Source organism: Octopus bimaculoides, chromosome 12, assembly GCF_046866305.1.
Source record: "Octopus bimaculoides isolate indiv1 chromosome 12, ASM4686630v1, whole genome shotgun sequence".
In the NCBI taxonomy this organism is placed as follows: Eukaryota; Metazoa; Mollusca; class Cephalopoda; order Octopoda; family Octopodidae; genus Octopus; species Octopus bimaculoides.
The window spans coordinates 61902250-61917896 of NC_142939.1; the positions used below are offsets into that span (position 1 = coordinate 61902250).

The 15647-nt window shown below is 35.0% G+C and overlaps 1 protein-coding gene across 1 annotated transcript; it reads left to right on the plus strand.

The window, feature by feature from the left end:
• The first annotated feature begins 486 nt into the window (after positions 1-486).
• LOC149133110 (uncharacterized) lies at positions 487-15100 on the plus strand. The gene is made up of 3 exons (XM_089361295.1): positions 487-715; positions 8259-8699; positions 9239-15100. Exons 1-3 carry the CDS (start codon positions 583-585, stop codon positions 14704-14706), a joined length of 6042 nt encoding a protein of 2013 aa, XP_089217421.1. The 5' UTR covers positions 487-582; the 3' UTR covers positions 14707-15100.
• The last annotated feature ends 547 nt before the right edge of the window (positions 15101-15647 follow it).

A 15647-nucleotide genomic window follows, 5' to 3' on the forward strand; every position in this document is an offset into this window, starting at 1 on the left:
TTATTTTTATTGTTTTTGTCTTGTTTCGTTTTTTGCCTTCTTGTGTCCTTTGTAATCCGAAGAACAACTACAAGAAAGTCTTGTGACAAATAAGGTAACATACCGCACACATAAAAAAGGAAGAAAGGTATTCCATGGTTCACTATGAATGCATCATCATCATCATCATCATCACCAACAGCAATGCCAACAACATTACTAATACAATGATAATATACTCAGTCCCCCTTTCACTACCTTTTCCCAAAAGCAGAAAAAGACGGGCCTGTTATGGAAATAGTGAGAGCTAAGATCTAAAAATTCAGTATTGATAATCGGAAACGGGTAACTGTGAACATAACGGCTATTTGTATTTGTTGACTTTTAGTTCGTGAGTGGCTCAGATATTTGAGAAAGGGGCTTGGAAAGGAAAGCGCACACACACTCAATCTCCCCCTCTTACTTGCTCGCTCGCTGTTTCCTCTTCTGTAAATCTAATCGTTTCGGGCAAACAACAACGTCAGCCAGTAACGGAGAGCGAAGAGGGGTGACTCAAAAAAAAAAAAAAAGGCGGAGGTTTGTTCTGCTAACATACAAGCAACTATGACCCCATATAAAAGTAAGGGTGTCCATTCAGCTGACAACAGATGTACGTTGTCTCTCTCTCGGACCAACAACAAGCTTTTCTCAACGATGCATTCAAATGTTTTGCATCAACTTTTTGTGCTGACTACCGGTAAGTTTACATGCCTTTAATTAGCAATCTTTACTCCAACAATTACAGCAACAACAACAGGTTTTGCTTATTTTACATTCAAGTGGAGTTGCGCCTGTTTTTCCCCACCTTTTTTTTTTTGTTCTTTTTAACCTTAAATTCATTCCATTTTCGTCTCTGAGATTAGTTATCATGATTCATTTGCGGATTATTCCAGCATCAAATCTAGAAATTAAGCCATTCATCGAAGAATATATTTTCCTATTAGAGACTCTGCCTGAAGTTTTCTGTATTCCGTTTCCTCAAAAGTTTGGTCGCAAATAGCAATGGCTGTGTGATTGGTCAAGAAGTTCGTTTTGCAGCCACGATATTTTCGGTTCAATCCCATTGCATGGCAATATGAGAAAGTGCTGTTATTATTATTATTATTATCATTATTATTATTATTATTATTATTATTATTATTATTATTATTATAGTTATTATTATTATTTTGTTCTACTAAGTGTTTTTCTACGACCAAATACTTGGTCGACAGAAACTGAGAAAGTTCGTCGAAGGGGAACGGTATTGTGCTGGAGTGTAGGCTTTTAGCGGAGTCCATTTTAATACAAGTATTTGAGCTAGGTCTCTCGTCTAAAATAAACTCTTTCATTCCTACTGTCAATCTTAGAGGCCTTGAAGGGAGCTCATAAGTGCTGCACTCCATCCTTTGACTAAATGAATGAAAATATAAAGCTAACAGACGTACATTATTATTTTTCCCAACGAAGTTTGGTTTAAGTATTCACGGTTCCTGATTCTTGTATGCCGTCTTGTATGTATGTCTTGTACCAATGCCTCGTAAGTAAATTTGCTATACAGAAACTATCTGCCAAATTCGCTTACAAGGAGTGTATATAGAATGTATTACACCAATATGTGTTTCCGTCCTTTTTTTTTTTAAACAGCTCGGTGAAAATTACTCAAGCAAATCTCAAGTCAACTACATTGAGATCTAGCTGTTATTTCTGATAGATCAAGCAACCGAGTCAGTTTCCCCGCGTTGCCTTGGTTGTCATTGCAGCTACTGCTATGTTTTAGTCTCAGGTCAGCCCTGTTGAAACAAAGACTAAAGGTGATTCAGTCCAAAAGTTTTATCTAGTGTTTCTAAAACACCATTTCATGTGTCCTTCCTGTTTTAAGACGGTAGAATATGTTTTGGGGTTGACTTGGCTGCAATTTCTATCAGGCTAAGCAACTCCGTAGAGGCACTCTGTTGACGTTGATATTTAGACCCAGGCCAGCTCTACTGTTTTTAGCGGATCGGGCAACCGAGTAAAGGCTTCGTGTTACTAATACTGTTTCTGGTGCATTGATGATTCCCTTGCTGTATTACCATAAATCTGAGATTCTTCAAGAATCTCAGATTTAACCGTTTCACATACTTAGAAAATAGACAAATAACAAAGGGAGTTTATCATCAAACGATATTAACGTCTTCAATGAGGCAGCGAGCTGGCAGAATCGTTAGCACGCCGGACGAAATGCTTAGCGGGATTTCGTCCGTCTTTACGTTCTGAGTTCAAATTCCATCGAAGCTGACTTAGCCTTCCAGGGTTGATAAAATAAGTACCAGTTGTTCAGTGGAGTCGATGCCTCAGAATTGCTGGCCTTGTGCCAAAATTTGAAACCAATGTTATCAATCGCAAGTCTTTTTCTTTTATTTTTATGAACAGCGAAGTTTCTGCACTAAAATATATAAAACTGTTGGCAAGGCTGCGGGGCTAAGGGTCTCGCTTTGTGGCCATGTAATTTTAGGTTCAGTCCCACTGCGCGGTCCCTTGGTCAAGTGCCTTCTGATATAGCCCTGGGCCTTCTGAGAGAATGTTGTAGACGGATACTGCATCGAATCCCGTCGTGTATATACACGCACACACACACATATACATACATACACACACATACGTACGCACATACATACATACATACACACATACATACATACATACATACATACATACATACATACATACATACATACATACATACATACGTGTGCGTATGCATATATGTATGTGTGTGTGTTTTATGTTTAAGTTCGTCTCCACACTCACACACCGCTTGACAACCACTGTTGGTTTACCCTCTCCTTAACTTAGCAGTTCGGCAAAAAAGGTCGACAGAATAAGTACTAAGGTCGATTTTTTTCAACAACGCCATGAAGGATGTGCTCCAGCATGGTCACAGTGAAATGACTAAAACAAGAATAAAATTTCCGATGAAACATTTTTGTCAATTATTTAAGAAAACGCACGGATGGACCTACGAGACAACCCCTAGAAATAGTAGCTAAATTTCTCTCAAATCAAAGAGTAGTCTCTCTGCATTAGAAGTTATAATATTTCATGATGAGACATCTTGGCCAATAATTTAAACACACACACGGCGGTGCATCAGCATGGCCGCAGCTCTAAGCTGAAACTATAAACAACAAAACATACATAAATCAACAAGAAAGCCCCTATATGGACTGTGTTCATACTAGAAATAGCAGCTAATCTCTTGAATCAAACAGCAGCCTCCTTATTCCAAAACATATATTTTTATATTTTCCGATGTAATATCTCGACCAACAGTTTAAACACATGCACGGGTAAACCCTGTGAATGTACTTCTTTTGTGGTCATATGATTCGCTAGAATCATACCCTACCGTCTTTATAACAGGGTACTTTAGATAATGTGGACCTGAAATCCATGCACATAAGAAAAACGACGGGATAGCCACGGCTGGAAAGCTTTTGCTCATAGGCTTCTAAGATCAATATTGCTCCGGGGTTAAACAACAAGCAAGTACATATTTCATAATAAATGTGTTATTCTCTATATACTGCTAAAAAGATGGCATGCTCACGACTGGAATACGTCAGGTAATGAGTTTCCGTGATCGGAACTATCCTGGAAGTAAGCAATAATCATACCAGACAAGGAAAAATATTGGCAAACATGATTTTTTTTTCCTATACATGACAATAATTGCTTCTACTCTCTTGCCAAACGAAGACACATCAAATACCATTTTAGTAGTTTATAAATTATAGATTATATATGCTATATATATATATATATATATATATATATATATATATATATATAATTATGTGTATTTCTTCTATCTTAATGAATAAAAATTCTTCTGATAGAATAAATGGGTTAATAGAAACCAATGTAGCAAAGAACACAAAATAACTGTGGTTTAGTTCCTGTTTTTAAGGCCGGAACTCCTTGAAATTTTGGGTATTTGAGTATATTTAAGAATTTAAGGAATGGAGAAAACGCATGTTATAATTGCCTATGGATAACACAGGTTGTAATCCTTTGAAACATATGTAGGAATAAAGTATGCAATTATAACATGCATTTTCTCCATTCCTTAAATTCTTAAATATATATATATATATATATATATATATATATATATATATATATATATATATATATATATATATGTATGTATAAAATGAAAAAATATACTATAAACACACACACATACATTCACACACACACGCACACACGCGCACACACAGACATACAAATATACATAAAAATAATACACTTTTATATGTGTATATAAGTGTGTATGTTATGTATATTAACATGTTATTTCAATGAAGCAAGAAGCACAGTTTTCTGTTTTTATGTAAAGAAAACACTCAGAACTTTCCTGTTCAATCTAAACTGAATAGCAAAATCTTAACTTCAATTTTAATTTAATTTCATAAAATTGTAATTTTTGCACTCTGTTTTGAAAGCTTGTACGTGCATGTCATTCTAATTCAATGCATCTAACGCTTTATATTTTTCGTATCGATATCTACCACCTACATGCCGATTTCCGTTTTTGTAAAAAGCCACACGTGAATTTTCTTGCTAAATATTGATCTTAACTGTAACAATATCCTCTTAAGATAAGGCCGCGAGCTGGCAGAACTGTTAGCACGCAGGGCGAAATGCTTAGCGGTATTTCGTCTGTCTTTATGTTCGGAGTTCAAATTCCGTCCACTTTGACTTTCGGGGTCGATAAATTAAGCACCAGTTGCATACTGGGATCGATCTAATCGACTTTCCTTCTCCCCCAAAATTTCAGGCCTTGTACCAAGAATATTTTCTTAAGATTTTTGGATGTCTTTTGAAACATCCAGGATTCACCGTCTTTGGCATTACTTTTTGTATTCTTGACAATCAAGTTTATGCTGTTGTTTTTGTTGTTTAATATGAGAGTATGTAATTGTATAGTGAATATGGAGAATTGCAGCATATTTTAACAGAAATAGGGGTACTTTATAAAAACTAGCATGAAAAAATAATTTCATTTGAAATGTATTTGTATTACAAGGAGAGAAAAAATACATTTAGATAGCTTATAATGAGTTGGTTTCAAATTCTGGCACAAGGCCAGCAATTTCAAGGGAGGTTTAAATCGATTACATTGACCTCAGTGTTCAACTGGCACTTATTTTATCGACCCCGGTGCTAAAAGTTGACCTCGGCAGAATTTGAACTCAGAATATAAAGACGGACGAAATGCCGCTAAACATTTTGTCCGGCGTGCTAACGGTTCTGTTAGTTCGCTGCCTTATAACTAACTTATAATTAAATAGAAAACAACATTTACAAATTTAATTTGTGATGTATAAGAGTCGGCAATATTTTCATTTTAAAAATATGTGGGTTACGAGAGGAAAAACATCTAATTTTATCATTTATCTTTTATTTGTTTCACTTATTGGACTACGGCCATGCTGGAACACCGCCTTGAAGTGTTTTAGCCGAGCAAATCAGCTCATCACATATTTTTTATTCAAATCTAATACTTATTTGATCTGTTGTTTTTGCCGAACCGTTATGTTACGGGGACGTAAACTCTGTAACACCGGGTGTCAGGATGTGTGGAGACAGACACAAACACAGAGATACACAGAAACACACACTTATACACACATATAGGACGGGCTTCTTTCAGTTTCCGTTTACTAAATAGACTCACAATGTTTTGATCGGTCTAGAGCCATAGTACAAAACTTTTGTTGAAGACGCCATGCAGTGAGATTGAAACCAAAGCCATGTGGTTGAGAAGCGAATATTTTAAGAGCCATCAGAAATTATGATTTTCTTGTTTTGTACTTCTGCGCTGTTGACATTTTAGCAAACAATATTTCGTTATCGTTTCGGTATTTCGAAAAAAAAACATGGCTAGATAGATAGATAGATAGATTGATAGATAGATAGATAGATAGATTCCTATATATATAAATACATATATAATATATATATAATTATATATGCATTTATGTGTGTATATATATATATATAGAGAGAGAGAGAGAGAGACAGACAGACAGACAGACAGACAGACAGAGACAGACAGAGACAGACAGACAGACAGAGAGAGACAGAGAGAGACAGAGAGGACAGAGAGACAGAGAGAGACAAGTGTTCTCTACTATAGCTCTAAGTTGACCAAAACCTTACGAGTAGATTTGGCAGAAGGAAACTGAAAGAAGCCCGTCGTATATCAGTGTGGGGGTGGATGGGTGGTTATGTGGGTGGGCGCGTGTGTGTGTGCCTTTGTGTTTTCCTCCACCACTGCTTGACATTCGTAACATGTTTGTTTGCGCTCCGGTAACTTAGCGATTTGGCAAAAATAGACTAATGGAATAAGTACTAAGCGCTAAAAAAAAAGTCGATAGGCTCGACTCGACCCCCTCAAGACGGTGCTCCAGCATGGCTGTAGTCCAAGTAAGTTATAAAAAGTAATGCAATAATCCCTTCTAATTTTGACTCAAGGCCAGCAAATTTAAGGGTGAGAAGGATGCATGTATGCTCTACTGGTACTTGTTTTATTGACTCCCGAAAGGTTAAAAGGCAAGGTTGACCTCGGCGATATTTGAATTCGGAACGTAAAGAGCTGGGAAAAATGCAAATAAGCAACTTAACCGATGCAATAACGATTGACCTATCTCGCCTCCATTATACTGATGATAATTATCCTTTTTACTATAAGCACCAGCAGCAAATGTCATCGTTTCTGCAGATCAAGAGCAGGTATTGTAGCCCAGATGCGAGTCTGCCAGGGGTGACTATTGAACAAGAACTTACGGCCAAAATTCTGACAAAATTGACCGAAATAGAAAACCATGGTCAAGAATACGATCTCTTAGAGAAATAAGTGACTAAAACTTCTACGAATTTACGTGGGGTTAATGATATCTTTTTAAATATGAAGGGTGTGATAAATGATGAATCAATGAATCAACAGATTCTTTATACGAAAGTCATCTCGATAAACAGGATTGATTTTTAGACTACAATTCTGACTACAGCCGAAAGATACTATAAACACAAGAGTTGAGATTTTGTGGGAGGGAGCTAGTCGATTACATCGATCCCAGTTCTTGACTGGTATTTACTTTATCGACCCCGTAAAGATAAAGTCGACCTCGGTGGGATTTGAAATCAGACCATATTTTATCTGACGTACCAACATTCTGCCAGTTCGCCGCCTCAGTTATATATATTTTTTCTTTCTGCTATAGGTACAAAGCCTGAAATTTGGGGAAAGGGAGCTAGTTGATTAACCCCAGTGCTATCTTATCGCCTCCGAAATGAGGAAAGTCAAAGTCAACCTAGGCGGAACTTGAACCCAGAACATAAAGCCGAAAGAAATACCACTAAGCATTTTGTCTGGTGTGCTAACGATTCTGCCAGCTCAACGCTTTAAATGGCTTCAAATATTCGCTCAAAGCCTGCAGATTAAGTTAGAAGGGTTAAGTCGATTACATCGGTTTCAGTGCTTCAAAAGAATGAACGGCAAATTCGGCCTCGGTGGAATTTGAACTCTGAACATAAAACCAGAAGAAATGTCACTAAGATGTTTGTCCAAAATACTGATTACTCAGCCAACTCTAATACACTACGTGGTCGTAAGGCAGCGAGCTGGCAGAAACGTTAGCACGCCGGGCGAAATGCTTAGCGGTATTTCATCTGCCGCTACGTTCTGAGTTCAAATTCCGCCGAGGTCGACTTTGCCTTTCATCTTTTCTGGGTCGATATTAAGTACCAGGTGCGTACTGGGGTGGATCTAATCGACTGACCACCCTCCCCCAAAATGTCGGGCCTTGTGCCTAGAGTAGAAAAGAACGGGGTGAATAGTTTCGACTAGACTTGTGCTAAAATTAGAAAGAATTATATACATGGAAACAGACAAAAAGGACAGGTTGTTAACGGCTGAAAATCTTTTGATTATAAGCGTGTTCAACCAGATCAGACCTGTGGCGAGACAACAACGGTATTTAGTATTTATTCTATCACTACCAAACGAATGAAAGGCAAAATCAGTTGCGTTAATATTTGAACTCGGAACCTAGGAACACTAAATTGAATATGCAAAGGAATTTGATTTAACATTCTAAATTATTAAACTAGGCAAAAAGGCGTTACTCTCTTTTTTTTTCCTAGTTTAATAAAATGTTATGAAATTAAATTGTGTTATTACTAACAAAACATTTGTTTTCTCTTTTCAGGATTTCTACATGTTGCTGCTTTCGTTTGTCCCCCACGTGTGGTTAACTCCCTTATTCCAGACCCTGACAACTGTAAAAGATATTTTCACTGTCTTTCGGGCGGCAGATATTATTCAAAGTCCTGTCCACCTGGACTCCGGTTTGATCCTCGCCATAAGATATGTAACTGGCCTGCCTTGGTTCCTTGCCAAAATTCTAAAGTCGACAGTGAATATCTACAATTTGAAGACAGTAGAAATGTTTTAGACCCCTTTGATATAAGACCTTATAAATCCAACAACTTTCAAGATGAAAATGAAGAACTGCTACCATTTAATAGTAATGATGTTCTTCAAGGCACGAACGGCGTTTCCAAAAATGATCATCAGTTGGAAGCTGAATTTTCCGGAGATGTTGACACAGATACATTTTCTTCGTTGAAAGGAAATCAACATGATGAAGGTTATTATCGTTTGTTTCTCTTTCCTTTTAATGATTCAATAATCTATAATTTGGTAATTAATTTATTGAGTTTTGCACAAATGTCAGTAATTAAATAGCAGAGGCTGCGCCTTTCACCTACTGAAGAAGTCTCGTCCGCTTAAACCCTACCACTGGATGTCTTTAGCAGAATTTACCCTGTGGCAAACATTCGGGCCAGTTCTCTAATTTCAGGTTGGCATTTTCTTTACCACCACCGCCACCATTCCGGGAAGCTCTGCAAAAGCTTCTTCGTACGACTAAGTCATTAAAAAAACTAACCAATTAAAAAAGACTGTGCTAATAGGAGAAATCAATTCTATTGTAGATCGATAAAGCTTAACACATGTAACATAATTTTCTCACAAGAATTGGTTAAATAGCTGTTCGTTAAAAGCATAATCAACGTAAACAACTTAAAATCGAGTAAAAATAATCATTTATAGATAAAAATATCTTCATATAAATTACTTCATTTTTTAATACGTTGTTATTGTTTTGTTTTGTTTTTTTAATTCTAGGAGTGGTGCAGAAACCTACCGTAAAATGTGAATCAGCCTTCGGTTTTATGAGTGATCCGTACAACTGCGATATCTTTTATCATTGCTACATGTGGGTTCCTTTTCCGAAAATTTGTCCAAAAGGCCTTTTCTTTGATCATTTTACATTTGTTTGTAACTGGCCCCGAATGGTTAATTGTGTACAAGGCAAACGAGAAATGACATTTGACCAAATCAAAGTTAAAAGAAAGTCAAAATACAGACAGAGACAGTCAAAGGTTCAGAATTTGCCAATGGAAATTAAAAACAACGAAATTACTTATTTGAATAATGAGAACACTCTTGCGGACGATAAACTGAAAACTAAATTATCAGAATCCAATTCTTTTAAAGAAAGGAAATATTCAAAAATGGTTAAGAAAACAAAAATTATGAATAACCCTTACACACAATTTAAAGCTCTAAAAATTTCAAACCATAATATACGTCCGATCACTCGAACGAAGCCTCGTGAAAACATTGAAACGTTTACTCCAGCCAGTTGGAATGTCGTGAGATCCACTAAGGAAATTGCCGACCAAAATTCCGACACGACAAAATTGGCCGAAATAGAAAACCATGGTCAAGAATCCGAACGTTTACTGAGAGAAAAGATTAAATCTTCTACGAATTTATATGGGGTTAACGATGTTATCTTTTTAGATATGAAGGATGTGATAAATGATGAAGATGAAGAAAGAAACTCCTCACCCAATCAATCAACAGACTCTTTATACGAAAATCTCCTCGATAAACGAGAACGATCTTTAGACAACGATTCTAGCAATGAGACGACTATTCAAAATGTAAAAGTAACCAAACAAATATCAGAAAACCAAGACAGACTCTGGCAATTCGGTGACACTGAAGAAACAACAACTGATAATAATTACACTACGGTTTTACCTGAGAACAAAAAAAATTCAAAGATGTATTTTAGTCCGGAGACTACTATTGATTATGACATCAACAATGTTGAAGACGATAAGGAAAATGTGTTGCCATCAAGTAACTTATACAGTACTACAGACGAACTCTTACAAAACACTGAGGAATCGATTTTGCTTGATAGAATCGATAAAACATATCCACCAAACCTACCAAACCAGACAGAGTTACTATCGTCGTTGATAGCAAAGGATATTCTTCGCTGGGAACAGAGAACCAAAACTAAAAGCAATGCAATGAAATCAAATAACGGAAACGACTCCAAATCTTCTACTGGAGCTCAAGCAAACACAGACCATAGTATTGTATCTGATGACAACAGATTTATCTCAGGAAACATAACAGATGCTCGAGTTAATAGTGAACTTTTTCCTTTGATATCAAACCAAACTCATAAGGAAATAGAAGACGTACAGACTTTAACAAGTTGCAACGATACTGATTTGAACTGCAAACTATACAATGAATCTAATGCGTTATTAGTTAATTCAAGCCTTTCTGAAAATACATACTTAACTAATATAAATAACACAATAGACAATAATGGAATAATTGGAGGATTAAAATCTCATTCTTCTTATGGAAATTCAGAAACTACAACACACTTAAGTGGTATTGCCAAAGATCATAGCAATAAAATTATAAACTCTTTGAAAGATTCTAAACAAGCTTCGATTGTGACAGCGAATTCCTCTGAAATAGTATTAAATCCTAATCTTAGCAATCATTTACAATTTGATAACTCTTTAAAAATGTCTTCGAACTCCAATGAAGCTATAACTAAAGAAATCTTTTCGAAATATTATACGCACCTCGAAGATAATAATTTAACAACAAACACTCCTGTTTTCAGAAGTAATGACTCCGCAAATATTTTAAAGAAAAATCCCACTCATTACATCAGCAGAAATTCTTTAAAACACGATATAGAGGATAGCCGCTCCGAATCTAATAGTTTAGTCAAATCGTTACTAGAACAAAAGAATAAGTTAGATCAGTCTCTGAATCAACAAAGAAAGAGTAGTTCTCTGAATTATAATGATGGAAATAAACTTAACTCATATAAAAATGATTTTCACCCAACAACATCTAAAATAGGGTTTAGGGAAAACGCGAAAAATACTGTCAGAAATGAGTTACCGATGCTGCTTTTACCGAGAGAAAATAATTCAAAGGAAAGGAAATACAAACAGTTATTTCCAGAGTCTGGAGAATTGAACAACCATAATGTTGGTTCAGGGGACACACAAAGGGAAAATTATTATCTTGATAACAAATCTTTTGAAAAAAATTTAGTAAATTCAAACCCGGTGAGAAACCTACAAACGAATGCGAAATCCGTCCTTTCGACAAATATACTAAAACAATTAGTCTCCGCGAATCAAAATTATAACCAGCTTCCTACTCAAATATCAGTGATATTTCCAGAGAATAACAATCCAGTGGAAGATGATGACAATAATAATAATTATAACAATGATTTTATGCCATCTAAAAATTATCCCATGCCTTACCATAACAGGAACTTAACGAAAGCCGTTTCTATTAGTATTCAAGGTGGAAATCTTTCCACTAAATCTATAAGTGAAGCTGAGTTGCCGGACTCAGGTGACTTTGTGTTGCAAATAAATGCTACGGAACAATCCATAGATGACGATGAACTGGAAGAAAATAACGCAACGGGGATAGTACACGATAATGCCTCCGAAAATAGTTCACAAGAAGTTAGAAACTATGACGAACCCAGAGTAAAAGGTCTAAATGACACGAGTGAAACAGTAATAGAAAACAAAATTTCAGATGAAGAAAAACATTTGGACGAAATTGAAGAAAATCCGCAGATATTTGCTGGTGTTACAAGTAATACGGTGTCACTAAAGAAGTCAGTTAAAAGAAATAGTACACTCGAAGAAAACTTAAACCTGGACAATCTCAAAGAAGATCAAGGGAACTCTTCGAATGAAGAAAACCTCTTAGAAGCTACGAGTTTATCTGAACAGGAGACCATAACATCTGTTGAACAACCAACAACAGTTGCTTACTTGTATGACTGGGATAACCTAACAAGGGTTATTGTAGATAACAGTAACTTTACACAGACTGACAATTTAAATTTTACTGTTGACTCTTTCGACCAAATCGATCATTTCGTTAACACTTCGGAAACTTCAGACCCAATACAAACATCAATAAGCAATACGTCAGTAGAAATAAATTCAACAAATGCCAATCCAAATAATAACATTACAGATTTAAATACCAACCAAAGTGAAGCAAATAGCCATGATTCAGTGATAAAAACTGACAAAAGTATTTCTATTGAAGGAGCTGATGTTGACTATGAAGCTTCGTTGAAAAGTAAATTAAAATTATTACTTAAACTGACAGAATCAGGTGAAAGTGCAAACCATGGTAATGAAACTAGGCTTTTGCAGAGACAGAATTCTGAAAACAATATTACTTCTGTGACTAATAATGACAATTATTATTCTGAAGACACGAGCGTTAGTGTGGAAAACTTAATGAATAATTCTATGATTTCTAGAAAAGCAATAAAAAATACCAATTTCACAACAGCTGACTTTGTTGACGTAACTTCTAGTTCAACAAATATAAAGCTTGAACCAGATAAAGAGCTAAGTGAAAATGAACCAAGTTTAATGATCTCCAATAAAAGTGTTTCAGTGCTACAACAGTCAAATACGTCGCAATCAATAAACGCTTACTTGCCACATATTGTGTTTGATCGCTCTAACATCGGAAAAATAAATTCACTCAGCTTTGAAAGTAAAATCAACAATTCTCACAACATAAGTGAAAGTGATGCTTATCCGGAACTTAATTCTTCTTTCAGTGAAGTTATCAACACAGATCGAAATGCTTCGATAAATCCAGAATTTTCTAAAAATAAAAGTAGAAAAGTTTCGCATAATTCAAAAGAAACAATTCCGAATTATGATCAGCAACCAAGTAGATCAGAGAATATCATTAATGAGAGCTCTTCGGTCGAATTGGTTGCGCCACCGTTGTTAAAGATGAAAGAGAGAAACGGTAATCATAAGGCTGACGAACAATCTACTCGAAGTATTAGTTTAATTTCAAATGATAGCAAACCATTGACCAATGATTACGTGACTAATGACACTACAACGGAGAACTACCTCAGTTTCGAATTCAATGATAGCAAAAGCCTAGATGATTCTGAGAGCATTTTAGGGTTCTTGAATGAAACAGAATCGAATGATATTACAGATCTTGATTCACAACTCACGCCAAATGAAATTAAATATTCGAATAACAATTTTACTGAAAGCATCACCAAAAATGTGACCTCTTTTATTTCTTCTTCTAATGTATTTTCATCATTTTCCTCAGAGATTGATACATTCCTGCAAGGACACACGAACGTGTCTGCTTCGGATTTGATAATTTATCAAAACCAGACAAGAAATGGATCAGATGTTTCTCATATTGATACAGAAAATATAACTGATTCATTAAATTTACAATCAGCTAATAGTGTTAAATTCAATCAACAGAAACAAACAGAAATATATACATCTACTGAGGATTATAAACCTGTAGATAAAAGCAATATTTCGAAGATTGTACAACAAACTATCGACAATTCAACAGAGTTAGAAAATAACACACATTTCGACCGTCAACACAATTCTAGTTTTGAACAAAACGTGAAAAACAGACCCCTCCATCCGGAAGAAAATCTAATGAATAAAACATTTTTGTCGATGAACAGAACTTTTCTTAACATTAATAATTCCTTGGATGAGTTCTTGTACAAGGGGAATGATACCTTTAATCAAATAAATATCTCGAGAGAGAATCAAAGTTCGTTAGAATATAAAGAGGGCAATTCGGTTTTTAAAATTGCCCTTCCAAACGAAGACAATTCGACAGCACCTGACACAGCGATTGGAATATCCCGACAAGACTCTGGGTTTAAAAAAGGAATAACAGAATTTGCCTCAAATAATTCTGAGGTTTACAATGATTCAAATTTTAACCAAAGCATATCAGCAAATCTCAGTAAAAATTGGAATCTATGGAACGAAGAAATGATAAATGATATTGTCACAAATGGAACGGCGATGAACGGTGTAGGCATCAACAGAAATAATAGCGATTTAGAATTATCAACTCAAGCGAAAATTCCGAGCTCTGAGACAAAAATTCTGGAAGAACAAAATCTCAAAGGAAATTCATTCAGCAATTTAACAATTAGCACAATGATTTATATGGAAGAAATGACAAATAATGGAACGACAATGGAAACAACGCTAAATAGTAAATACCTGACAAACAAAACTAACCCTTTTAAGAATTATCAGTCAAACGATTTAAACGATATTTCTAATTTAGAAGACACCACATCTAACAATAGTAGTAGTAGTAGTAGTAGTAGTAGTAGTAGTAGTAGTAGTAGTAGTAGTAGTAGTAGAGAGCAATTTCAGACAGAAGTTTCGACGAAAATTACAGTCTAAAAATCTTTCAGTCAATTTGTGAAATTCGCCAATTTGATAAGCAACAATAACAAAGGCAAAAGATGGAAGATTTTATTTTATGATAACCCATTTAATTATTCAAATGAAGAGAGAATGTATTTCCAAGGCGAAATGGAAATCGAATTCAAATGGATTTTATAATCAGTTCGAGATGCTAAGACAATTCGTACCAATCTAAAGACACTGAGCAATCTCGTATCATTAATGTGATGAACTTCTAAATGAACGATAGATTAAAAGACTTCAGAACAATGAGATAAAAGATTACAAACACGCACACAACACCCATACATATACACATGCAAATATGTATATACATATACACAATACATAGAAACACACACTCATACACAAAGAGATAAAAAGATAAAAATACGTACATTTATATAAAGAGACAGACAGACAGACAGAGATGTATGTATGTGTATATGCACAATACATATCTATATACATACACTCACATATAAATTCATAAATATATATAAGTATATGCAATTAATAATATATAAAACGTATTATATATATATATATATATATATATATATATATATATATACATATATATGTATGTATACATCATAAGCACGCATTGTATATTATATAAAGATATGCATATATACTTACATGTATACACACACACACACACACACACATATATATATATATATATATATATATATATATATATATATATATATATATCTATATATATATATATATATATATATATATAGCTCAAATTTACAGGAAACAAAAGACGAAGACAGACAAGTGAAGGAACAACAAGCAAGTGTATTAGTTTGACGCTCGTGAAGAATGGAAAAGTCTTTGACGTTTCGAACTTACGCTCTTCTACAGAAAGGGTTGAGAAGGAAAAAATGGAGAGAACGAAAAAAAAACCGGAGAGAGTTCAGCATCAT